Consider the following 24,653-nt stretch of genomic DNA (forward strand, 5'->3'; position numbering starts at 1 on the left):
CTTTCGAATTGACCCAATACATGTATATATAATATATATAGAAAAGATTTATTTTGATTTTTTTCTATGTAAATTGGTTTTTTTTTTGTATTTTTCTGAAGTAGATTTTTTCTGTATTCATTTTCTTTTTAGTGCTTTGTTTTTTTTTGTACAAAATAATAGATATTCTGATATTTCATTTTGTCTGGTATAAATGGTTGGTTTTTTGTTTGTTTGTTTGTTTGTTTGTTTTTTCGTGTATAAACGTTTCCATTTTTCAAATGAACACAAGGAAAAAAATTCATTGAAATCAAGAAAAAGAAGAAGAAATTAATAGTATGAATGCTAGAAAAATCTGATTGTGTTGAATGACCGAACAGAGAAAGGATATTTATCGGCCGCAAACTTCTGAATGCTCGTCCCATGCCATTACCTAGAAAATTCCGAAAGAATGGGAAGAAGCGAAAAAAAATGATTCATTAAAAATAAATTCGATTGCTTGATGACCTTGAACATGTTTCATTTTACCTGACATTCACGGCTGCAATACCACTGACGCTGACAATCGGCACATACAAATTGTGCTTCACTCTTTTTGCACCCTTGACACACGGGCAATTCATTCTCATGCGAATCATCATTCAACTTTCCAGATGTACCACCGATCATTTCGCTATTTGAATACTGTTCCTCATCAATCACCAAACGATCACTATCGTCCGCTTCATCATCCTATCATGAGAGAGAGAGAGAGAGAGAGAGAGAGAGAGAGATTGATTCGTTCCATTAGTCAAAATGGGAATTGCATTTTTTTTAAATCTCCTTCCAACCGTCAATTGAATACACATACCAAATTGAACAAAACATTGTTCTTCGGTAAAAATTTGTTGATATCACGTTGATAACGTTGCAATTGTTGCTGCAAAAGTGAATTATTTTGTGGCTGCTGTTGTTGTTGCTGTTGAAATGCTAAAATTTGTGAGATGGGTAGACATGAGATTTCCGGCTTGCTTGAATCTTGCTGTTGTTGTTGCGAACGCGAGTTACTTGATTTGGTAAGATTTATACCGGCCGCTTGATTTGAAAAGAAGGTGTTGTTGTTGTTGTTGTTGTTGTTATTGGCATTGTTGCCACCATTGTTTGACGATAAAGCGGTGCTGAGTGCGAAGTTTCGTTCCGGCGCGGTCAGAAGGCGAGCCAATGTGGGCGAAAATGCATTATTGAAACCGGTCGCATTCGCAGTTGACGTCATGCCTGTTGTTACGGTTGATGATCCTTTTAGCTTTGAGCTCTATTCGGAGAAATTGGATAAAAAATCGACGAATTAAAATCAATGTGAAAGAATAAATTAGAGGAAGAAAAACGAAACGATTATTAAGTACCTTTGTTAATATTCCATGTAATAGGGAATTGGTATGAGCATCGGATAGATGATCATTGTTGTTCTTTTGGTTGTGGAGAAGTGCCGAATGGCTGGACTGACCAATTGGGTGCAATGTGACTTCTGGGTAACCGATACCGCTGTTCTGGTTCTTGAATAACGGTGTGCTGGTCAAAAGACTGTTATTCTTCAAACCTAGCCCACCGCCGATATTGTTCTCATTAAATGCTTGCTTAAAATTGCCTGGAAAAAAAAATCGCAAATCGTTGAATTTTTGCCCATAAGAAATTGGATTTGCGTTGAATATACCTGCTGCAATGGAGCCATATTGATTTGATGCGCCGGCTTTCGATAGCAGTACTTGTGAATTGCTGTAGGTGGAATCATTTGACGATGGCGGTGAGCTGATGTCATTGTTCCGTTTCGATAATAGATCCGCTACCAGAGCATCCGTATTATCACCCGCTGAATTGCTGCCCTGTTCATTTCCGTACAGATTTTGGTTAACATTTTTCAAGCGGCGGCCACGCCGCGGGACCACCTCCGGATGCGTTTGTCGAAAGTTGGCAATGATCGATTGCACATCTTTGATTTGACCTTGTCGCCCGATTTGCATCTTATTCGCCGCCTGTTCCAATTGATTGGCTGAATTCAATAGGCTTTGGCCATTTTCACGGAATCGTTGCGATAAGTATGATTGTTGCTGTTGCTGCGTTTGAATGGCCGGTGACGATTTTGGTATTGAGGTAACAACATTGGCATATGCATTGTTGGTTCGCAGCGATTGCGTTGATTTTGGCTGAATATTTCTGGGGAACACAATGCTATGTAAATAAATTATAAGGATATTACGGATTGAGGTTAACATGAAATGGCCTAATGGTCGAGGAATTGATTCGCATTGTGTTTACGCGTTGTTGTTTTATGTTATATGTATATGCATATATGTATTTCAGCCAACAAATAGCCAACTTCAGACTATGCAAAAGATTTGTTGTGTTGTTCGGAATGAAAATTTCATTTCGAAACATAATCAATTGTTGTGCACAAAATTTTTTTTTTCTTCTATAATTTATATTTTGTAAAATAAGAGCATGAGGAGAAAAAATGAATAAAAGAATAAATCTGTTCATCAATTGCATGCATTGGCAATTGTTGAATGTGAGCATAAACACAAACCAATAACAGTACAGATGCACACCACCAATTTTGTTTGTGTCTCGACTGTTTTTTATTTTGGTAACAATGCTTATAATTCGCTAAGCAACAAATTTACATAGAATAGTATATATATGCGGTATGAATAGTTTTACATATATGGCCCCTGGCCTAGGCGTGGGGCAGCGCCGTCAACAGTCCTCGAGGCTGGGATCAGAGTCGAATGACTCTAATCAATTAGACACCGCGATGTCGACCAATATGGCCGGCAATGAGCGGGCGCAGCACTTGCCGCTCCAACATGAACTGAGAAGAACTTTTGTTCAGTAATTGGGAATATGATTTAATTTTGGTGCGCATTTCGGTATGCAACTACCCGTAATTTTTTTGGCACAAAATGCAGCACTCTCAAGAGTGAACGGGTTGTGATACAGCAGAAGGAGAAAAAACTACACCAATGCATCTGAATATGTGTTTCAGTCACACTTTTTGAGGTGGGCTAACGTGCATTTGTGTCTTGCATTTCTTAAAAAAGCTACGCCGGAATTCAGACTCATTCCAGGAGAATAAAAAAAAAGTTCTATGAATTAAATTATTTATCATCATCATCATCATCATCGTCATCATCATCATCGTCATGAGAAAAATGTATCAGACTCATGCTCATTTCAAAAGACAAAATTTTATCAAATTAAATGAAAATTCGACAAAAATAATGAAGAGGTTAGAAAAAGCAAGCATAAACAGTAATGTTAGGCTGAGTCTCAACCAGAATGAATAAAAGATAACAGAACACACAAAGCACGATTGCGAAATGATAATGAAATGAAAATGCAAATGAAAAAACGAAAAAAAAATCTCTTCAATCGAAGCAAATCATTTTACCTGTGCAGTTCGTTCAAGTTAGACTTTTCTTTGGCTAAATCAACACTTTTCATGTTGCATCGAGACATAATGAACGATGTGGCCGGACCAATGCCGCCCGATTTTTTCGATTCATTTGCACTCAGCTCATTCAAACAGTCTAATGTACTGCTATTGAGGAACAAACTTTCCGGATTGTCAATTGACTTGGTGGCCATGATTTCGATGACGGTTTTCTTGCGATTTAATCGTAACAGCATGTCTTCTTTCATCTTCTTCAAGTACAGAATGTTGTTCCATTCGATTTCTTTGGTGCGAGCTGCTTCATCCAATGCCTCAATTTCATTGGTCAACTGGTCAATGTCACGCTGCAAATTGTCGGGATCATTTTTATTGGCTGACGTTGATGATTCAATCATTCGGCGCATCATTTTATCATGCTTCGAGAAATTTTCCTCGATCTCATTTCGTGGGCTATATCGTGGACACACACACACACACACACATACACGTGCATGCATACATACAAATGAAGAAGAAAACGGTGGAGAAAATAGAAAATCGATTTAGAAAATTGTTGATGTGAATTGAAATTGAAATAAAGGAGAATAAAAAAAAGTAGTTTACTTCTTAGCGGGTGGTGCTTGCTCATCGTCCGACGAAATGGAAATTTTCCGTTTATTTGATTTGTTTGTGGTTTTTGTAGCCATGTTATCATCGACTGATTTCGTCTCTTTATCTACGTCTTCTGCCGCCGACGACGACGACGAACTGCCCTTGTTGTTGTTGTTGTTGTTGCTGCTGCTAATTCCATTTACGATGATTTTGCTCTCATGGGGGGCATTGCTTTTACTTAATGTTTCCTCTTCGCTTTCAATTGTCACCGGATCATCGATATCGTCTTCTTCGGTCTTGGCCGCCGCCGCCGCCGACGCCACCGTCGATCCGGATCTTCGTGCTGTATTGCTGACGTATAGATTTTCACTCGGTTCATCGACATCCATGCCCAATGTATTCTGACTGTCATTGTCACCTTCAGAGGTCAATGCTTTGGCACATTTTTCTTCATAATCAATCTCGTCCAAATCATGATCCAAATCGAGATTTATCATTAATTCATTTCCACTTTGATGGCTTAGGCTTCGCTTTATATTCAATTCACTGGCACTTTGAGCATTCGACTTTCGCTCACGGTCATCATCGGTCTTTGCATCCTTTGCATCGGTGCCGTGAATTTTCGTTGAATCGCTGGTCTCGTTGATGTTTCGTTCTTTCAGTACCGATCCATCAACGGGCGTTGATTTTGTAACGAGATTCGACGAACTTCCAGTATCAATGCCACTGTTCAATACTTCCACCATCCGATTTACACCTCGATTATCACGCATCGTCGTTTTGTTGTCTCTGCTCAAACTAAAAATAGACAGAGAAGAAAAAAAGAATTGATAATTGGCACGAAAATACGATCCTTTTTCAAGATGATTTTGGGATTAATTATCATTATTTTCTACTTTTCGAAGAAGATTTCTACACACAAAAAAGAAGAAAACAGATAAACACCGACTTCGAATCTATCGGTGGTTCAAATAGAATTGCGATCAAAGTCTGCTCCACTGAACTATTGGCGCATCGGCGTTCAAATAATATGGTATTTATTTATTTGGATGTTTATGTGAACATTTCTGTGTGTTGGACGGAATGAAATCGAGCAAAAAAGAAAACACAAGGAATTCACAAAAATTCGAGTGAATTGTTATTCGTTCGGCGCGAATACACTTTCACATCGAGCGCACTCGTTTTTAGTTAGCGCGCTTATCAAATCGCATTCGTCTTTCTCTGTCGCTCTCCCGCTCTCTTACACATACACACACTTGACGAAAGAAAAAAAATGTTGTTATTAAAAGATCAATGAACTTTTCACAAGCGTTTTGCTTCGGCTCCGATTTCGTGTTCTATTTTCGTAGAACATGTAACGGATCATATTTTAAAATAATTGAATAATCAGCATAGCTGAAATGAACGAAGCACCACAGAAATAGCCAAACGCTCTTCTAATGAAGCTTTACATTTCGATTGAATCGCCGTACATATTTCTCTCTCTCTCGCTCACTCGCTCACTCGCTCTTCTAATTCACATATTGCACTCAACTATTGTTAACCGTCGGTCATAATAATCTCGAGACACGGCTGCAGTAATCGCAGCAACAAGCAGCAGCAGCAGTAGCGATGACGACCGACCGCGACTGCATTTTGAACTGCATTTATGTGACGAAAATAAGTTTATTTTCATTTGACACACTGAATGAAATGTGTGCATTTACTTCGGGCCATTCTCTAATGAATGCCCAAAATTCGCAAACTTTATTATTTCGATGTGGTGTGTTGACTTAACCCAATCAAATCAAACGAAACGAAACAAACACTTACTTTACCGTTTACACTTTACAAACCGGAAAAGCAACAAATTAACGGCATGTATCAATCGAATTCGGTATCCACACCTACAACATGCGTGTACATTTGTACGCGAAAACGACCAAAACTTTTGTGCAAAAGAAAGCAAGAAGAAATACGAAAAAAAAAATTCGACGACCACGACACACTGAATTTCGTTTTTCCCGCTCTTGCTATTTTCGCTTTGCTCTCTCTTGCCGAAACCGAAGTGTATTGTTTTCGACAGTGTGACTTCAAGCCAACTAGCTTACCAAGAAGAATAAGTGTTTCGTTAAACTCTTCAGGCATCTCATAATTCACTTTGCCGTAGATATATATATGTATATATATATATATATATATATATACGCGTACACACACTGTGTGTATACGATGTACGTATACTGTGCAATGTATTGAGGTAGTTTCTGTGGTGGCGCAAATACAAATGCAACACGCTTGCCTGCTATCCACTCGATTCCGTTTCTCCGTTGCAGTTTCAGTGTTGTGTGTTTTTTTTTTATTCGTTTTGCTCGGTATACATTTCCATCCAATTGGCGAGTGTGTCGGGTGCATTTATATATCTCTCTGTCTCTCCGTTCTTTTTTTTGCAATCAAAAACAACTTCATAGTTTTTCACTTGGCTTTTTGACTGTAATCCTTCAGAAAGTGTGAAATGGAAGCTCATTGGCTTTGACTCAGTCCGACTGAGCATTGACGCGCATACACATACACACCGCGATCAACCGACCAATGGCAAAATATATTCGGGTTTGTGATAAAATGCGATACACATTTCATTTGCATTCGCGTTCTTGTACAATAACAATAAGAGCGAAGGAAAAAAAAAGAGAAGAAAAGTATTTATTGCACGCGTTTTTGCACCCAAACGACGACAACACCGACGACGACGACAGCACCGTGCGTAAAATGCAAAATAAACACATTGTAATTCATTTTCAGAATGGCCATTCGGTATGGTAAAAAGATGCAAAACGCGGCCCCGTGTGTTTGTCGTTCATACAAAGTATGTGCGCAATGTATTGGGTATTGAGCGCGTGCTTTACGCTTTATGGAAGGTGCATGAGATCATACTCATCGCGGTTCGACATCGAATGGCCTTCGTCTAAGTCTATTATGCTAAATTCGATTTCATCATATATGCAAAATGGCAAGTAACACAGAGGAAATCACACAGTGGCGTTTCATTCAATTGTTTGCTCATCTTTGGCTCGTCTGCGACGTGGACAATATAAAGTCCTTTCCACATTTTTCAATCCTACGCACATCATCTCTACCCCGTTTCGTTGAGCTCATTGAAATAGAAATCATATCTTTCGCACACAAATTCTCGGTCACGTGATTTCGAAATGAAATTTTAATGATGAACATCTATAAAAACACTTTTCGCCACCTCAACTAATCATTGATTGCATATTAAATGCTTGATTTGCAAGCAAGTTCCCGTAAATTCATTACATTCATTCTTTGAATTAATGCCATTCAACCATCTCATCATCATCATCATCATCATCATCGATACGATAGTTAAAGCGAAATGAAGGCAAAAAAAAGTTGGCTAACGAAACGGATATTGATTTTGAGCTCCTTCATTCGATGGAATACATTACATAATTGATTTCCCGAACGAGATCAAATGTTAGCCGTTGAGTCACGCAGTTTCATGTTATCAATAGCTATGGCTAATTGAACTCAATACGTGCGGGTTTTTTCGCTCTCTTCTATTCCATTCGTTGTTGTTGTTGTTATCCTTGTGGAAATGCTGAATGATTCACACTCATTCAGAGCGTAACGTGTCCACCAGTCAACATTCACGCATCGAGAGAGAGAGAGAGAGTGAGCACACCATTGATAGTCATAATTGTAATAATAACAAATGAAGCAAATGTTGTGCAGTCAATGTACTGTTTATCGCATTGTTCAATGTCGAACACCCAAATGAATTCGTATTGAGAGAAAGAAAAAATCAGGAGTAAGTGGAGAAGCTTTCCTCTCCGTCTTCCTCTCTCTCTCTCTCTCTCTCTCTCTCTCTCTCTCTCTCTCTCTCTCACAAACTCCCTTTCTTTCTTTCTCTTGCTCATCGTATGTGTGTTTGATTTTTTTTCTCGTCTTGTGTGTTTTCCGTTGCACGAGAAAGCATTTCACTATTGCTTGGCTTGGCTTGTAGCGCGCGCGTTGTTGTGCATCAAAGCGTAAGGCAAAATATGACCTTTGTGCCCTTTTCAGTAATATATAGTGCATTGAACACAACAGTGCATGCACTTAAATTGTACCAATGTGATAATAAAATTGAAAAAGGTAGCGAGCGCCGTCCCTCTCCCCCTCTCCCTCGTTTGGTTACATCAGGAGCAGGACAGAGAGCAACGGCAAACTGAATGCTTGGTTGCAGAAAAGAGTGAAAGCTAATTTGACGATAAGAATGTTGCTGACTAAAGACAAAATCCAAGTCCAAAACTGACGACGGTTCGATCGAGAGAGAGAGAGAGAGAGAAATCTGCAACGTCTACCAAAAATGAAAAATCACAACTAGCCACACGGACACCCATACACTCATACACTATCTCTCCACCTCTGTCTTTTAATTTCAAATTGCATGAAAATTTTCTAAGTTAAATCTATTTCGAAAGATGGCTCAAGTGGCGTCGCCGTTGACACTATTTTAATTGACGTGTAATTAGTCACAATTATTCATTGTGCCGGTGAGTCTTTTGAGCTGCTATGCTTCCCTATGCTCGTTTCGTTTTCATTTTGTAAATGTAATTTTCGACTGATTTTCACGCCATTTAGCAAAACGTCGACAAGAGACTGATGCCGGTGCCGTTGCCGTTGCTGCTGCTGCTGCTGCTTGCGTTGGTCGATATATCTTGAGTCGAGTTCGTGTGTGTGTGTGTGTGTGTATGAGTAAAGAGCTGAACTTCTCTTCAAAAATAGATTACAACACCACAAAATATACGTGAAATGAGCGTGAATTAAATTAAATTAAATGAAAGACAGCAACAACAAGCCAACGTCTTTGTCTTATGTGCGTTATTTTAATTCTATAAGTATCCACATGCAATCAATTAATTTACGGTTAGCAAATGGTCGGTCGGTTGTGTGATCTTGTCGAGCGCTTGAGTGGCGGTGCGTTCGTGAAAACGATGGCCAGAATGAGCGAGCGAGCCATCAGTCGCCCATGAATATCAGCACTTTCATTTCGAAATGTCGACAATTATTGCCATCTTCATAAATTAACACCATATCCTATACATACGACGAAGTGTGCTGCAGACGCACCACCAGCACAATCGACGTAACATTTAAGACAACTAGAGTGGAAAAAAAGGTACAGAACGAAGAGATTTGAATATTTGAAATGAAGCGGTGCCACTAGGAATATGGCAAAACCAAATCATCATCAATTCATTTGAAGAGTTTTGCATTTGTGCTCCACATGCTCACATTTTGCCAGAGTGACGATTGTCAATGCCCTGCATTTCATGTGTAAATTGTATGACATATGTTCACCGCGCTCAGTTCAATACACTCCAATCCAATCTTACGACAATAAACAAATACAAACAGTTTGAAACAAAAGGCGACACACAAACGCGCACACACAGAAAATGGAAGACGAAGACGAAATGTGTTTGATTCGATCTAAAATTCGAAAAAAACGAAGAAAATACAATAAGTACATGTGTAAGGGTTCAATAAACTCATAAGCTGAACCATCACAACTAATTTAATTTGCTGAGTGTGTGTGTGTGTGTGTGTATGTACTTTTGGTACATTCTTAGCTCTCTCGCGCGCGCACAAGGACAATAGCAATATTTTCTTATCGGACAATCGACGATTCGTTCGATGACAGCTTTCTGCACGTAAACGGATCGGAATGCATTTCAATATATATATGAAAAATATGCAATATAATGAACTGGGTCATTTACAAGCGAACCAAAAGCAACGATGTCAACAACGAAAGAAGAAGAAAATGCCACTTGAGAAACTAGCATTTAATGAAAGTTTGAGTGCTACTCTTATTTGTTTTCTCTTTTTTCTTCTCTCGCTTCTTTCAAGGAGAATATTAATTTGGTTCATCTCACCTTATGAATATATTTAATGCATGAGGTATCTAAATATAGTGCACGACATCTGACTATACAAAAATCAAGTGTTGACGATCCATTTGTTGACAAAGTGAATGTTCATTTCATCACAAATGCAACATCGAAACAAATCAAATTACATTTCCTTGCATTGGCCAGCTTTGAAATGGAGACATTTGAAATTTTCTTTCAATCAAGCGTTCAAATTATTCACTCAAAATGAAGATTTAATTATGAAAAAATGATATTTTCAAAGGGATATTGCAACTTTTTTGACCAGAAAAAAACGCCATCTAACGTCGTGCCCGTAAATTATTTTACTGTACATTAAGATGGTAGAGCTTGAATAAAAGTTCGACACTATGCATAAACTTGGAAAGAGCTTGATAAACTTGATGAAATACATATATTTTATGGTCGTTGCAATACCCCTATGGATATTTTCGTTCAAATAGAAAGCAATAATTTTGCATAGTTCGGTTTTCATCCAACTCGTTATTGCAGCTTGAAATGAATACAGATAATTTTTTCTGTAATTTAATGAAAGCTGCGAATCGTGATTTCAATGCATGCCCTAATCGATGGTCATTCCATTCTATTCGCTGCGATTTCATAGTACTAATGTGAGGCTCTAAGGAGAGAGATTTGCTAATTTGTAACGTGCATGAATTTTATGTAATTTTTTTATTCCTCGTTTCGGTTTTGTGATTGTATTGTATTGGATTGTTGTGTATGGACCACACAATTCGTGGTGATCGAGAGAAGGAAAAAAATGTGGTGTTTTATCATTTTACGCGAATTACGTGGCTCTGGCCACATTCGAATTGCATTCAACTTTCATTATTAAGTCCCGAAATGCAGTCAAATGAAATGCACTTGAAAAATGTATTTGCTTGGGTTTTCCCCGAGCGTTTACTTGCTTTCAAGTGGGTTTTCTTCGAATCTGTTGTATTAAGAGCATATGCTCTCTCTCTCTCTCTCTCTCTCTCTCTCGCGGTATGTTTGTGTGTGATGTTCCGGCTTTTGTTGGATTTTCGTTGTTCGTTTCAACCCATTGTGTACATGTGACTGCTTTTAAATGCAAAGGCAGCTCGGCGAAATAATCGAGGAGTGTATTGAACATATCTAGAAAATGGTTTAAAGTTCATTCACCTCAATGGTGGCAACGAAATCATCAGACACATTTACACAATTTCGACACATACACATCTTGGTGAATACAGGGAGTCAATGAAAAAAAAAGAACAAAAACACACGAAAAAAAAGAACTCAAAGAAACAGTAATAATAATGAGTAAATAAAGAGCACTGAACTCATTGCCATTTATATGTATAGTATCAAAAACATATATATATATATATAACTTATAAACATTGCGCATATATGTAGTTCATATTCGTTATATTTTTTTCCGCGCTTGCTCTTCCTTTTGCTCATTCGGTCCGTCGGTTGGGCACATGGGCACTCATCGAGAGAAAGAGACTTGGATCGACGAAACGAAAAATATTATAGTCAATACACTGCGACCAGAGAGAGAATGAGAGAAGAAACACAAAAACTTACACACATTGTTGAAAATTGCAATTGGTGAATTATTTTTTTGTTTTGTCTCTCGTCTCATCAGCACTTCAACACGAATTTATTCGATGTAGTCAAAGAGAGAGTAGGAAAACGAATGAAATTTTTTTTTCACTAGTATTCAAATGAGTTGGCTGGTCGTCACGCTATCAGGCATCGACTTTCAATGATATGACGAGTGCACGGGTTAAGATCACTTCATTCAGTTTCCGATGTTGCTGATAACGTTTCGGCAATTCATCGAATTCTATCAATAGCGTTCCAAATATAAACCGAAATGGCAATGGAATATTATTTCGAAATCAAAATCGATCGATTTTTTTCCAATGACGATTTATTACTTTTTTAAACACTGAAACCGATTTGGTTTTTCGTTTGGAAAATGTTCACTTGGAAGACGTAACTCGTTTTAGTTGCATCATACTTTTTTTTTGGAGGAATTTGTTATGTCGATCGTATCGTCTTTCATTTACCCCGAACAGTGGCAGAACCGTACAGTAACGAGCGACGAATTTTGACTCAATATCCACTTTTGATGTTTCATTGAACCCATTCGTATGCTTAGCACAGTGTATTGCAGTTTTGTGTGCCAAAGTGCGCAATAGTTTTGTGCAAATTAGCCGTTTCAATTGTTCATCGTCGTCGTCGTCGTCGCAATGTGTTCTTCGAATCAGAAATGCAAATATTCATATATGTGTATGGAGAGAGGAACTGTGTCACCGCTAATTTCGTGTTCAAAAGCGTGCAACTCAGATTTGACGATGGAAATCGCTCGGCACCGCGACCGACTGTTTGATTTTCCGCCGTAAAAAGTGAATTTATTTGCTTTTAGACAAAGTATAAATATAAACATCCACACACAACACATTCACCTCTGCGGCCAATTCAAAGTGAGTGTGGAGAAAAAAGGGTGTGATAAGAGCACGAATAACAACAACAATAAAAAAGAAACACTCACACACAATTGGTTCTTGTAAGCTGATCTATGTATGCAATGCCCCAATTCCGTCAAGTATTTGCATACGCACGAAATTTCCCCATGAATTGTAAAACTGTTTCACGGATACAATATTAACAATCTGACAATTTCACGAGGTTTCTAACCTGAGAGTTCACCGAATGTAAATAAACCCGAGAAGCCCGAGCGAAAGTGAGCGAGAGCAAGAGAGAGAAAGACATAGAGAGCACAGTGCAGTGTATTTTTCGGGAAACGAACACGAAAAATCGCGAATATTGTTCTTTTTTACACTCTCTCTAGTTGAACTCGTTGAATATTGAACGAACTTTCTTCTTGGCTGGCTGGCTGGTTTGGCGCGCTACTGCTTACTTGCTAGCTCACTGTGAAAATTTGTTTCAAATGTCACTACACTTTTGAAATGCAATGCCACTTGCAATCGGTCGTTTGAAGGAAAATGAAAAAAAAACTATAATGAAAATTGCATTGCGCGATTCAAACTACTGACATCAATGTTCAAAACAATTAAATCGTATCGAAATGGAAAAGTGTGCTCGGCGAGCAGTATATTTCAAGGTCATTTCAAGAATAAAATAGAAGTGAATAACGAAAAAAAAAACCACAACAGCAGCAAAAATGGCAAACACGATTGTTCAACACACAGCCACATGATATTGTGAATCAAATACATGCGCATCGAGAGCACAGCGAACGAACGAATGAGCGAATCACTTTGTGTGCCATTCAATGTGATATTAAAATGCGATTACTATCATGAATGCTCCTTTGGGTTTGGCATGCTGTTGTTGTTGCTGCCGCTGCTGTTCTAAATCCGATTTGTTGCCTATGAAATGTATCAGCATGGAATCAACATTTATTCACATTGGCACATTGTTTTTCTGATGCCCGTTGATGCGGCAAAAGACAAGCCGATCGAATACTTGATTTTTGTCTGCAACACACTAAAAGTGCTGCTGCTACTGTTACTACTACCACTTTGGCACCCATACGGTGCGTCGAGCCGTTGATGAAATGTGCAATTCCGAGCTTCTGCTTTCGCAACAGTTTCATTGAGATTGTGTGTTGTGTCAATGCCAAATAGCAGAGTACACGTCCACAGGTATCTCTCTCTTTCTCTAACTCACTCACAATCGCTCTATCGATGAATAATCTTGCATGACTTTCGCTTTAGTTAATTTTTTGTTTCGTTCGCTTTGCCGCTGTTTAGTTGTGTGTGTGTGTGTGTGTGTGTGTTGTTGTTATTTTTTTTCTTGCGATTTTTTTTCATTTCGTTGAAATGCAACTAAGTGTCATTGAGAGCATGCAACTATAATCATCATTTTCATGGTGGTCACATCACATCGTCTCGTAAATCGTTTGATTTTTATGGTCAATGATTGTGATCAATGATCATACGTTAAATATTGTACCTGTGAACATATTGTGTGCAGGCCCAACAGCAGCAGACGTTCGGTGTGAGTGTTTTTTTTTTAAATATCGAAACTCGATATCGAATGGGCGCACATTGAGGATGCTCCGCAACAAACACACACTTTTTTTCCTCGTGATAAGCATGTTTGAATTGTAAGACCACTTGGAAGTTGTGTGCATTCGATCGAAAAATCCTATGCAAAATGAGATACTAATTCGACATTGAAGCGACGCGCGATCTGTTTTTTTCTCACTCGAAATTGCTTTATTTTTGGATTGGAAGTGTTGGAAGGGGGAAAAAGGGAACATTAACAAGGTAGCCTCTGTCTTCGAACACACTTATTATCGGCAATGTTGAGCTAATCATGAAGTGCAGTCTCGACACTACAATCGACTATAAGCAATGACGACATCAACGACGACGATGACTGCAACAACAACGATGTCGACGGTTACAGCGTACGCGGCTGCATTTCAATGCGATGGGTAATTGATAACACAACTTATTGTGCTGATTGCATTTTAAATAAAACCAATATGTCTCATGCGTTTGCTTAGTTTGTCGAAGTTAGAATTATTACTTTGGGTTTTTACGCCGTGGTCCAATGTACCGCAATGGTTCGAGAATCGAACTTGGCGAAATATCAACTGCATTCTCAATTGCAATGGCAACGAAGACAGACATGGATCGTATGGATTTTCCATGTACGACAGTCAATATATCGTTTGTTTAGAAATATCAAATCAAATGATAATAACCATTAAGAAATGCTCACTCACACCGACCGCCCAACCGTCCGTCTGACCGACCGATACGATGCATCGCCATGCCAGTTATTGAGCTTTATTTTTCCATATTGTGTTTGTTGTTTTTTTGTGTGTTATTCTTTTGACTCGTGTGCTTTGTGTACTGATTTCTTCTATGTTATTTTCTGTTCTCTTGTTAATTCGTACATTTTCATTTTCATTAAGTACTTCACGTATAGAAAATCTATATGAAATCTACAATATTTTCGAGTGTGCGAGAGTACTGAGTGTTTTGGTTGGTATATGCCCGTGTTGTGGTGCCGTATAAGCTGCGCGCTGTGTGAGGCTGACCTCGGTATAATAAACACATTGAACGCAAATACAAAAAACCTTGACTCATAATCCTCTATTTGATTTAAGTTTTCTTCTTTTTCTTTTTTTTTATTTCGTTGCGCGCGCTCTCTCAATGTGCAACTTGTACGAAAAATTATAGTTCTTTTCTGTGTTCGCGTCGAAAGCAACGGAGAACGCGCGCGCGAGAGAGAGAGAGAGAAAAGAGAGTGAGCAGGCAAGAAAATGAATGTTCGTATCGTATCTCTGTTGTCTGCAGCGTGCAATCACTTTTGCAATGGGTTTCTTTTGTTTGCAAAACAAACTTGCAAATTGAATGAACTGCAGCAGCACACACTTCGAATGCAGTTTGTCGGGTTTTGGTGTCTTCGATGTGTGAAGATTGTGTTTTTTTTTCTATTTCTACTTCCACGTCTTCTTTTTCGTATTCATCATATGCCGCTTAAACATCTTAATTTCGCATATGAATATATGATACAAGCAAATGAAAATATCAAATAAATAAATTTACTCTTTTTTCTGCTTCTTCTGTTGAATCCGATGAAAATAGTTCGGTCGTTAGAAATTTATTTGATGTGCACATACACACATATACACCAGCGCGCCAATCAAACGTATTGAGAAAAGTGACACACAAATACATGCACAAAATGAAAATGGAAATGATAAAGTAATTACAACAACGGTCGCTGTTCTAAAAATAAGGTCGAATTCATTATTACTACGTCTACAGTTGGTGTAGTCATTGTAGCAATTTGTGAGTGCGAGAGAGGATTCAATGGGAATCGCTTTGAAATCGTATCGAAACAGCAGCCATCAATTGAAATGCCACAGTTTTTGATAGAAAATGTATGCATATTTTTGGGTTTAACACGACCGAGAAACGCTACACTTGGTGCGTGCGAATGTATGTGAGTGTAATAGACGGCCAACATTGATCTCCCGAATTTTTTTTTCTTCGGGCGAACACTGAATAAGAGGGAATCGTAAATGACATACATACCATTTTATACTTCTTTTAACAGCCAAATATCGTTGAAGTTTTGAGGCACTCTGATTTTGAAGCATACTTTTTATATAACTTCGACACTGGCTACTGCTACCGCTGCTGACTCGTGCCGCTGAATGTTTTCCGAATTTAGCATCTTCATCGAAGGTGTGTTCATTATCGTATGATTTGATCGGTAGTTTAACATCGATCTTGGCACTGTGTGATGATGATGATGCTGTTGGTGGTAATTGGCGTACATTTTGAATGTTCCGTTCCTCAACGTATGATGGCTCATCATCACTGTCATCGATATTATGAACTTCGCTGTAATCTAAACGATCGAAATAAATGTGAATTAGTAAATCAACAAAATATGGGGGCAGACACACACACACACACACACACACAGAGAGAGAGAGAGAGAGAGAGAGACAGAGCCAGTATTTCAAGTCTTTACTCACCCGAATCTTCTTCCTCTTCGCCCATTTCATCGCCTTCAATGTCATCGTCCACTTCGGATCGTACATCGTCGACGCTTGAATTGTCATCGGTTAGCTCGAATACTGGGCATTCGGCTGCCGGTTTTTGTTCTTTTTCGCGCTCCTTTTTTTGGTACACCACTTTTTGACTGGGTCGATAATTATTTTCCATTTCATCGTCCTCCGATTCGGCTTCATCGTCAATGGAATCTTCTAATTCGGCTTCATCGTAAATGCCTTCGCTCACCGATTCATTCAGTTGGCCCCAGGTTTTTTCATTTGCCGATTCGTACATTTCCGCCTCGGATGGTGATGATATGATACAAGCCGCTTCAAAAGCCACTTCAGATTGACTCTTTTCGGGGCTACTTTCATTCTCCAGCTGGTTCCAGCTCTTGTCGTTTCCCAATTCTTCATGTTCCGTTTCGGATGGTGATGACACAATGCAGGCTCCCTTCTCGGGACTACTCTCTGATGGATCTGAATCAATCACAGCAAATTGATCGGTTTCACTTGGCGCCTCATCAACTGGCGACGATTCCTTCGGTGACGGACACTCTTCCTCTTCCTCCTCCTCCTCTTCTTCTGTCTTATTTTCGGATACATTTTCCACTTCGGATTCGTCTTTATCTTCCGATTCAGTCACTGCATCGGTTTCATCCGTTTGTTCGTCGCATCCATTTTCATTGATTTTTACACACGATTCAACCACTTCGGCATCATTTTCACTGGGATTTGTTTCATTATCCATTTTGCTATTTCCCACTGCAGCACAAATGAATGGAATGATGTTGGGCTGCGCGTGTGGTCGTCAGTCAAAAAGTCAGTCGTTCACTTCCCGCAATGGAGCTGGATGATGAAAAGCACATGGTACGAAAGAGAAAAGAAAAAGCAAACAACAATTGTTTTTCTGTTATTCAGTTTGACAAAATACAGAATCACAAGAAACAGAAAAAAGGGAGAGAGAGAGAGAGAAGAAATAATAAGGAGGCAACTGCTCAAATTACGATTATTCATTTGACACAGACACACATGCCACACACACAATATCATATCGTCAAACTCGCCATGTACAATTAATAGTGTCAAACGATTCATAAATATACTGCGGCATTAGAGAATTGTTGAGAGCGTCTGTACACGCGATATAATATTATAACACACACATATGACCAGACACACATTGTTAGCCGACTCATTCGTCGTATCGCATTCGATACAATACAATACAATTCGAAATACAACAATACAATCGCACATACTGGCCCGCGATTGAGTGCGAGAGAAAGAGAGATAGAGAGAGAGCGCATGAGACCGACAGAGCACACGATTCAAAGTAGTGGCAAATGTTTAAAAAAGTCTTAATTTTTCATAAAATGTCTTTTCAATCAATAGCTCTCCGTTTTCAGTTCGGATACACACGACTTACAAATTATTACAACACATTTGTAAAATGTAGGTTAGAGTCTCTGTTCCGAACAACGGCAAAATGCACACTTATTTGTGTGCTTATCGTTCAATGCAGCATATCCGTATTCGAGAGAGCCATACATGAAACATGAACAATTTTAATTTATATATAGAAATAAAAAAGAAACACACACACACAGTGTGCGCAAATCGAAGGCTAATTCTTCGGCTCGTTTATTCTTTGTATGTCTTTCGTCTCCCTCTCTATCTCTCTCTCTCTCTTTCTATTCTCAAGTTGATTCTTCTTTTTTGATATTAATTATTGTTATGATTTGTTTATTTTAGTGTTCAGTTTTAGTTGGGAGAATATAGTTGAAGTAGATGGAATCCAATTGGAATATCGGCAAATTGAAGCGTCGTCATTTATGAAATTTTATTTTTGTTTTGAACACTCAGAATGTGATGATGCATAAACAATTCGTCGAAAACCAAACATTCACACTCACACATTCGACACGAGTGTTAACTTTCATTTTGTAAAGAATATTTGATTCGATACACTCGCACGACCCAACTAAATCATCCAGAGCTCAATAAAAAAAAACGAGGCATTTGCTTTTTGGAAGCATTTTCGATTTCGTTCATATTCAAAAAATTGTTGAGCGCGTAACGAGAGATAGTAAGTGTGTACACACATTCGAATGCAAGCCGCAGTTCTTTTATTTTTTTTCCTTCTTCTTCTTCTTCTTCTTCTGCTTTCTGTTCGGTGAATAAAGATTTCGGTGGGCGCACGGAACAAAGTAGTTGAAATTCACTTACATCGAATCGAAACAACAAGCAACTGAGCAACGAATATTAAGCAATAAATGCTGCGATAGCATAACTTTGCACGACGTGCTCAAACCAAATTAAACAGAAACGATTAAAATTATACCACAAGGAACGCAATACCGCAAATGAATGAACGGTCGGAGAAAAAAAACAACAACAACAACAACAACATCGACAACGGCGGCTACAGCGACGACGACAACTGCAGCAATGAAACAATCATCAGAAAATGTACGGTTTCAATGCACAATGCACTTTGATTGTTCTGCGTTCCGACATCATATATCAACAATATTTTTTTCGAAGCACACTTACTTTCGACAAATGCCTTAAATACTGAAATTCGCTGCCGTTTTTTTGGTGGCCCCCTTCGTATGAACTCTCTTATATCGGCTCTCTCTCTCTCTCTCTCTCTCAAACTTCATACATATATCTTCTCTCTCTTTCTATCAATGTGGGTTCTTTCTCTTTCTCTCGCTTTTTTTTGCTTTCGGTTTGTGTTTTTGTTTTTTTTTTTTCTTCTTTTCGTTCAATTTTCAATTCGAAAATCGTCGCTCAATTTGATTTTTTCTCGCTGTGCAACACGAGTAGCCGGCACACACAAGCGCAATTCATGCAGCAGCAGTAGTATTCAACGTAAAGGAAATTTTAACAAACGAAAAAAAAATATTGTATGGTAAGCAACGAAAAAATATAAAAGTCAAGAACTCGCACAAAATATCAAAATGTATACCATTCGGCGATCGATAAGTCTCTTACGGTTTTCTGTTTGTTGATGGAATTGAAACAAAAACGAAAGCCAACACAACAATTTCAAATATGAAAAATCATTTTCTGGTTTTTTTTTTCGTCTTCTTATTTTACTTTTTAAACACACACACGAGAAGAGAACAAAAAAAAAATAAACGCGAACGCACAACTCAATATCGACAAAATGTTTTTCCCTTGTGCTCTATAAATCTTTCATTTTCTGTCGCTGTTCGCTGTAAATGTGTGTACGCTCACTGGACGCATTCGTTGCGCCCTCTGCCACGAATATGTCAAAAAATGTTCACTCACGTCAAATGCAACATTTGCCATTCATGATGTGCCGCATTTTGCCGACACATTCATCACAACAAAATCGACAATGCAGTGCGATGCAATCATATGGAGACTGCATTTCTTCCGTTTGAATCCGTGTTTATTTTTATACTTTCAATAATACCGATAAATGATGGAGGAATAAAAGAATGGAAAATGTTTGATGGTATCTTTTAGATTGGTTTATTTTTGTTTTTGAGTCTTTTTTATCTCCGTTTTTTTTCATTCGTTTTTTTTTTGTTGACGACTTTCAGTGGTATGAAAATAAAAATCGAATGAAAAAAAACGTCATTTGAAAAAAAAAACTGAAATAAAAAATGGGCCTGACCATAGAATTGTAGATGCGCGACATTTTAATTAATTGCTCGATTATTGTGTATTTGAAAAATTACACAGAATTAATAGCATAAGAGATGAATACCAATTGATATGGGTTTTTTTTCACCATCGTCTTGCTTTAACTGTAACTCTCGATTTCATTGCACGTCGGTGGTGACTGAAGAAAAATTGCCGCTTCATTGTTCGAGCGGCTTTCGGTCGGCGTCTATAAAATGGTTCTAAATCTAAGACGCCTGCATATTCTCATAATAATTATTTCATGCATTTGCATGCAAATAAGATATACCGGCTTTACCAATGTCTAATCTCTGATGGAACGATATACAAAACAATTAAACGCATTAATGGGTTTGTATTCCTGTAATGTGCGAATGAAACGAGTTTTTCGAAAAGAACAAAACAGAGGAGAAGAATAAGCAAGAAAAAAATGGGGGGATTTCTACGGACGTAACAATACGCATCTATGCATTTTATTTAACTTTCGATAAACTATGCATCTGACGCATCTTTAATTGCACAGATTTTCTTATCACTTGAAATTCTAAACTCGTTTCACCATCGCATAAATTACAGCAAAACGAAAAATAAAACTAGTTCTACACTGTTCGCATGTACTTGATGCCTAAGAATCGCTTGCGGCTATGATTCGCCGAAGCCTAAGAAATGGACACAACATCATCGCTCAACGGATTTCTTTTTTCTGCTAACGAATTGCGAAAAAAAGAACATGAAATACTTTTTTTCGCTACACATGGATTTAATATAAAAGGACGATCATTCAATGACTCAATAGGTAGTTCTTTGTCGACGCTCCGAAGACAATAAGAGACACTCTTGTGCTAAACAATTTGTTCGTTTCTTTACCATTCAAAAGGTTACATTTTTAAAATGTGGAGTGTAAGTTGTGCAATCGATATTTTATTCTGTTTTTGTTCGTTTTAAAAAGGTATTGAAAATGGTTTTTTGTTGTTGTTGTTGTTGTAGAAAATTTTGATAATCTCTGTTGTTGTGGGTGTGTGCATTGCTGCAACGGTCACGGTGGCTAAGCCACCAGAGGAGGAACTAGTGCCAGCCGCTGTTGTGGACGATCTTAAGACGGCCGAATCGAATGTCGGCCGACAATTTAGTCATGGTGGTAAGAATAGCTAACCGTTTCGTTGCTATCGCTTTGGTGAATTGTTTCATGCAAATCTTCTGGGATTTTGTTTCAGGATATGGTTCTTATCCCTACTTCGGATTTGGTGGTATTTTACCCATTTCATTTTATATGCTTAGCTCTTTACTTGTTATAATACTTTATTCCGAATCATTTTTATTGGATTAACATTTAAACCAAACCATATGGAATGATAAATGTTTCAATTGCAATTTCGTTTCAATCGCTTTGCTTCAATTCCAAGTTAGAAATATTGTTGGTATGGATTTTCATTTATTTATGAATATTTTCTAGGATACGGCGGCAATTTTGGACAAGTTGGCGGATTCGGTGGATATGGAGGTGATGAACATTTCGAATACAATACAAAATCGATATTTCCACAAAAGTTTGACAAACAAATTAGAACAATTGGGAACCCATCCCTCAAACATAATCACTTATCCGCATTAATATTATCGATTTATTTGCTTCAAATTTTTAAAGTTACTTGGAGTAACGCATAGGCCTAATTGTCGATTATTTTGTAGGTTATGGCGGATCTTGGGGCGGACATCACAGCCATGGAGGATATGGAGGTGAATTTGATTGTTAACAGTATTAAATTGGATTTTCAACTCTATTAAAAACTGAAAGCGTTGAAACTACTTTTTAGACACATGAAATTATTTCTTTGTGAATATTTCATTCGAAAATGAAATTGTATTTAACGCTTAAATTTTTAATACATCCGATGAACCGAAAGTTTCATATTCAATCAACAAATTCAAGTTAACATTTTGTCATTTTTAATTTCATTTTAAGGCTATGGTCACCAGGGCTACCCACACGGAGGCGGCTATGGCCATCATCACGGCTGATTGGCATTGATCATAGAAAATGTGTAACTCAAACATGCCGTCAATGAATCAAAAATGAATAAAAGTTTTGATGAGAAAAAAAAAACAACAACAACAACTTGGCTTCATTTATTTTGAATTGAAAATCTCTATCATTCTTTGTATTTACTGAGAAAACAAGTCTTTTCCAATGGAAACAAGCATTGAATCTTGCAAACAAAGAACGAGTGCATCGATGTCGGATTACATTAAAAGATCTGATACACTGTCAACGAACTGTGAAATGATGTGTTAACTATAAATTAAAGATCGAATCGTATTTGTGTTGCATATGTGCCGTGTGCACAGTTTTTTTCCCTCCTTCTCTGTTATCATTGTGTTCGTCTAGCAAAGAAAACGGGTTTGAGGAAAAAGGAACTGTCAATTATATGAATTGTGTCTGCTTTGTGGTACACGATACGAACAGTCATCAGTCGGCCGCGAAGAGATACTCAATTGCACTTATGCGAGATAGAATTTAATTACAGAGCGCTCTACGTAGCTAGAAAACTCAATGTCTTACCAAAAAGGCCAATTACCAATCTTCCATGCAAATACTACACAAACGCACTCTCTCCGTCACTTGGCTTGAGTGGTGATGAAGAAAAAAAAAATTCTAAAGCACAATAATTAGATACTAATTTATTGATTTTGATTAGAATTAATTACAAAAACGAAGCCCACACCAAACGCACACACACTGGATTACTTCACTGAAAACATTCCGTTGTCTTGGTTGCTCCTTTGAAACTGCTGACAACCGTTCATCAAAGGGAACTGTTTCGCCTTATTCTTCCACGTATCTAATTACTCTTCTATTCAAATTAATTCAACGAAAAAAGCCTCCAATAACCTATAAAAGCCATGCTTCTCGGTCGCAATACATCATTCACTCTGCGCCGAGAATATCGATAACATCCAAGAACAGAATTTGAATTAAACGAAAATTTGCGTTTTTTTTCTCTTTAAAATTTGCAAGCAAATCAAAAACATTGTAGAAATCTGTATGGAATTATTGTTTCGAATAAAGAAAAATATTGTGTACAATTGTAAGTTGCAATGCTGCTAACAGATGGAAGCAGCGACGAGCAAAAAAGCTCTTGAACGTATCGAAGTTGAATTGGATTTGTGAAACCTTTCAACGGTTGAAAAAAAAATGTGGAAAAAAATTCAATTGTTTATTTGTTTTCGTCTTTTCATTTATTTTCATCCGGACATCAATGCCAAAGAATTGATATGGCATCAAAATCAGAGTTATCCATCATCATATTGGTGTGTGCGCTGATTTCGTGTTCAGTGGCCCAGACATTTCAATATTCACGTGGCTGGGTGAATGGAAAAGTAAGTGTGTTCTAGTTATTCTTGTGTGATTGAAACCAGAACATTTTCGTTTTCTTGAATTTTAAGCGATCTGGAACATCAAGCTCTAAAGCAGCAGACCATTCTGATGACATACCCGATATATGCAAGTAAGCGAAAAACATCTGTAAATTCCGAAATACCGCCCTCATATTTTCAAACGTCAACTTTGTTTTCTCTCTGCTCTTCCGTCGTATCTCTCTCTCTCTCTCTCTCTCTCTCTCTCTCTATTTGTCTTTCTCTTGCTTTCTCTCTCTCTCGCAGGCAGTTCTACTTATCCGAAATATTAGCGCACGGCAATCCTCTGTCGGTTCACATTATCGCTCATGATTACGCAACGAATCCGCAACAAATTCACTCAGCTGCATTCTATCAACGGCCACAGATTAAGCATGATAATTCTGATTTGGTGCCAGCTGCCCCGTACGGTTCCGTTGAGTCGTCATCATCACCAAATGGCCTGGATTTGAGTGATCGATACAAACGGGCATTGTTTGGTTAAGAAAACAACCGTTTGGAACGGAATGCGAAAAACACCATCTAAAAATTGGAAATGATTGTTATTTGACCGAAGCCAAAATTGAACAAAAAAAAAACACACAAATATTTTATCAGCGAGTGCAATTGTGAGTGTGGGTTAAATGTTCAAGAATTTATCTATTAAATGTTTGCAAAGACTAATTATTTATTGGTGCATTTTAATGTGAAATACTCGTATTTTTCTTTAAATAATATTTAACTAAATATCAAAGCTATTGCTATTTTGAAACGAATCTCCGAGATTCTGTGTTTATTCCAATAAAAAAAAAAAGAAGATAGCAACAGTGTGATGAAATGACGTGAGTTTAAATTTATTTGTAGCTTAAGTGGATGTCCAATTTGTCATGACAAGTTAGTTTTGGGCTAAATGTTACGGTGGCTGCTGACATATAGATACAATCTTTGTTTACTACGGCAGCAAGAAAAAAAAAATCTCAACATGATCACACACTGAATGAGAACTGGTTATATTCATTTCGGATGACTGTGATATTTATTATGTCTCTGTTTCAAAGGGGAAAGAGGGTTGATCCAACTCACTGCCTTGTTTTTACTTGTTCTGAAGTGATTGCTGTCATTTGATACCAATACACACGGCACA

General features: G+C 37.9%; 3 protein-coding genes across 31 annotated transcripts; 2 read left to right on the top strand and 1 right to left on the bottom strand.

Moving 5' to 3' along the window:
• Window positions 1-135: 135 nt before the first annotated feature.
• LOC129577831 (M-phase inducer phosphatase-like) lies at window positions 136-19,745 on the bottom strand. 28 transcript variants are annotated; one of them, XM_055465530.1, is made up of 12 exons: window positions 19,431-19,734; window positions 19,013-19,271; window positions 16,439-17,305; window positions 15,990-16,308; window positions 4,010-4,795; window positions 3,404-3,856; window positions 1,670-2,169; window positions 1,362-1,603; window positions 1,027-1,270; window positions 830-948; window positions 508-711; window positions 136-412 (listed from the first exon to the last, which is right to left on the bottom strand). In XM_055465530.1, exons 3-12 carry the CDS (start codon window positions 17,205-17,207, stop codon window positions 371-373), a joined length of 3,678 nt encoding a protein of 1,225 aa, XP_055321505.1. In that variant the 5' UTR covers window positions 17,208-17,305; window positions 19,013-19,271; window positions 19,431-19,734; the 3' UTR covers window positions 136-370. The 28 variants fall into 28 exon arrangements, with proteins under 28 accessions (XP_055321505.1, XP_055321507.1, XP_055321499.1 ...); XM_055465532.1 differs by having other exon boundaries at window positions 19,457-19,704; XM_055465524.1 differs by having other exon boundaries at window positions 1,670-2,184; window positions 19,457-19,704.
• A 1,137-nt stretch (window positions 19,746-20,882) lies between these two features.
• Window positions 20,883-22,219, top strand: LOC129577833 (uncharacterized). 2 transcript variants are annotated; one of them, XM_055465536.1, is made up of 6 exons: window positions 20,883-21,016; window positions 21,104-21,254; window positions 21,331-21,363; window positions 21,570-21,617; window positions 21,806-21,853; window positions 22,080-22,219. In XM_055465536.1, the coding sequence occupies exons 1-6, from the start codon at window positions 21,008-21,010 to the stop codon at window positions 22,133-22,135; spliced, it is 345 nt and encodes a 114-aa protein (XP_055321511.1). In that variant the 5' UTR covers window positions 20,883-21,007; the 3' UTR covers window positions 22,136-22,219. The 2 variants fall into 2 exon arrangements, with proteins under 2 accessions (XP_055321511.1, XP_055321512.1); XM_055465537.1 differs by lacking the exon at window positions 21,331-21,363.
• Window positions 22,220-23,058: 839 nt separating this feature from the next.
• On the top strand, window positions 23,059-24,347 carry LOC129577834 (pro-corazonin-like). Its single transcript, XM_055465538.1, has 4 exons — window positions 23,059-23,202; window positions 23,383-23,494; window positions 23,561-23,622; window positions 23,777-24,347. The coding sequence occupies exons 2-4, from the start codon at window positions 23,390-23,392 to the stop codon at window positions 24,012-24,014; spliced, it is 405 nt and encodes a 134-aa protein (XP_055321513.1). The 5' UTR covers window positions 23,059-23,202; window positions 23,383-23,389; the 3' UTR covers window positions 24,015-24,347.
• Window positions 24,348-24,653: the final 306 nt, after the last annotated feature.

This window comes from Sitodiplosis mosellana, unplaced genomic scaffold (genome assembly GCF_009176505.1).
Source record: "Sitodiplosis mosellana isolate CC-2019 unplaced genomic scaffold, AAFC_SMos_1.0 Smas_scaffold_6226, whole genome shotgun sequence".
NCBI classification, from domain to species: domain Eukaryota; kingdom Metazoa; phylum Arthropoda; class Insecta; order Diptera; family Cecidomyiidae; genus Sitodiplosis; species Sitodiplosis mosellana.

Coding starts and splice junctions, on each gene's coding strand:
- LOC129577831 (XM_055465506.1), bottom strand. CDS start 17,207: ATGGATAATGAAACAAATCCCAGTGAAAATGATGCCGAAGTGGTTGAA. Junction 2,185..3,403: donor AACTTGAACGAACTGCACAG/GTAAAATGATTT, acceptor TTATTTACATAG/CATTGTGTTCCCCAGAAATA. Junction 413..507: donor ATTGCAGCCGTGAATGTCAG/GTAAAATGAAAC, acceptor GGAATTTTCTAG/GTAATGGCATGGGACGAGCA.
- LOC129577833 (XM_055465536.1), top strand. Junction 21,255..21,330: donor CCGACAATTTAGTCATGGTG/GTAAGAATAGCT, acceptor ATTTTGTTTCAG/GATATGGTTCTTATCCCTAC. Junction 21,618..21,805: donor CGGATTCGGTGGATATGGAG/GTGATGAACATT, acceptor ATTATTTTGTAG/GTTATGGCGGATCTTGGGGC.
- LOC129577834 (XM_055465538.1), top strand. CDS start 23,390: ATGGCATCAAAATCAGAGTTATCCATCATCATATTGGTGTGTGCGCTG. Junction 23,495..23,560: donor GTGGCTGGGTGAATGGAAAA/GTAAGTGTGTTC, acceptor TTGAATTTTAAG/CGATCTGGAACATCAAGCTC. Junction 23,623..23,776: donor GACATACCCGATATATGCAA/GTAAGCGAAAAA, acceptor TCTCTCTCGCAG/GCAGTTCTACTTATCCGAAA.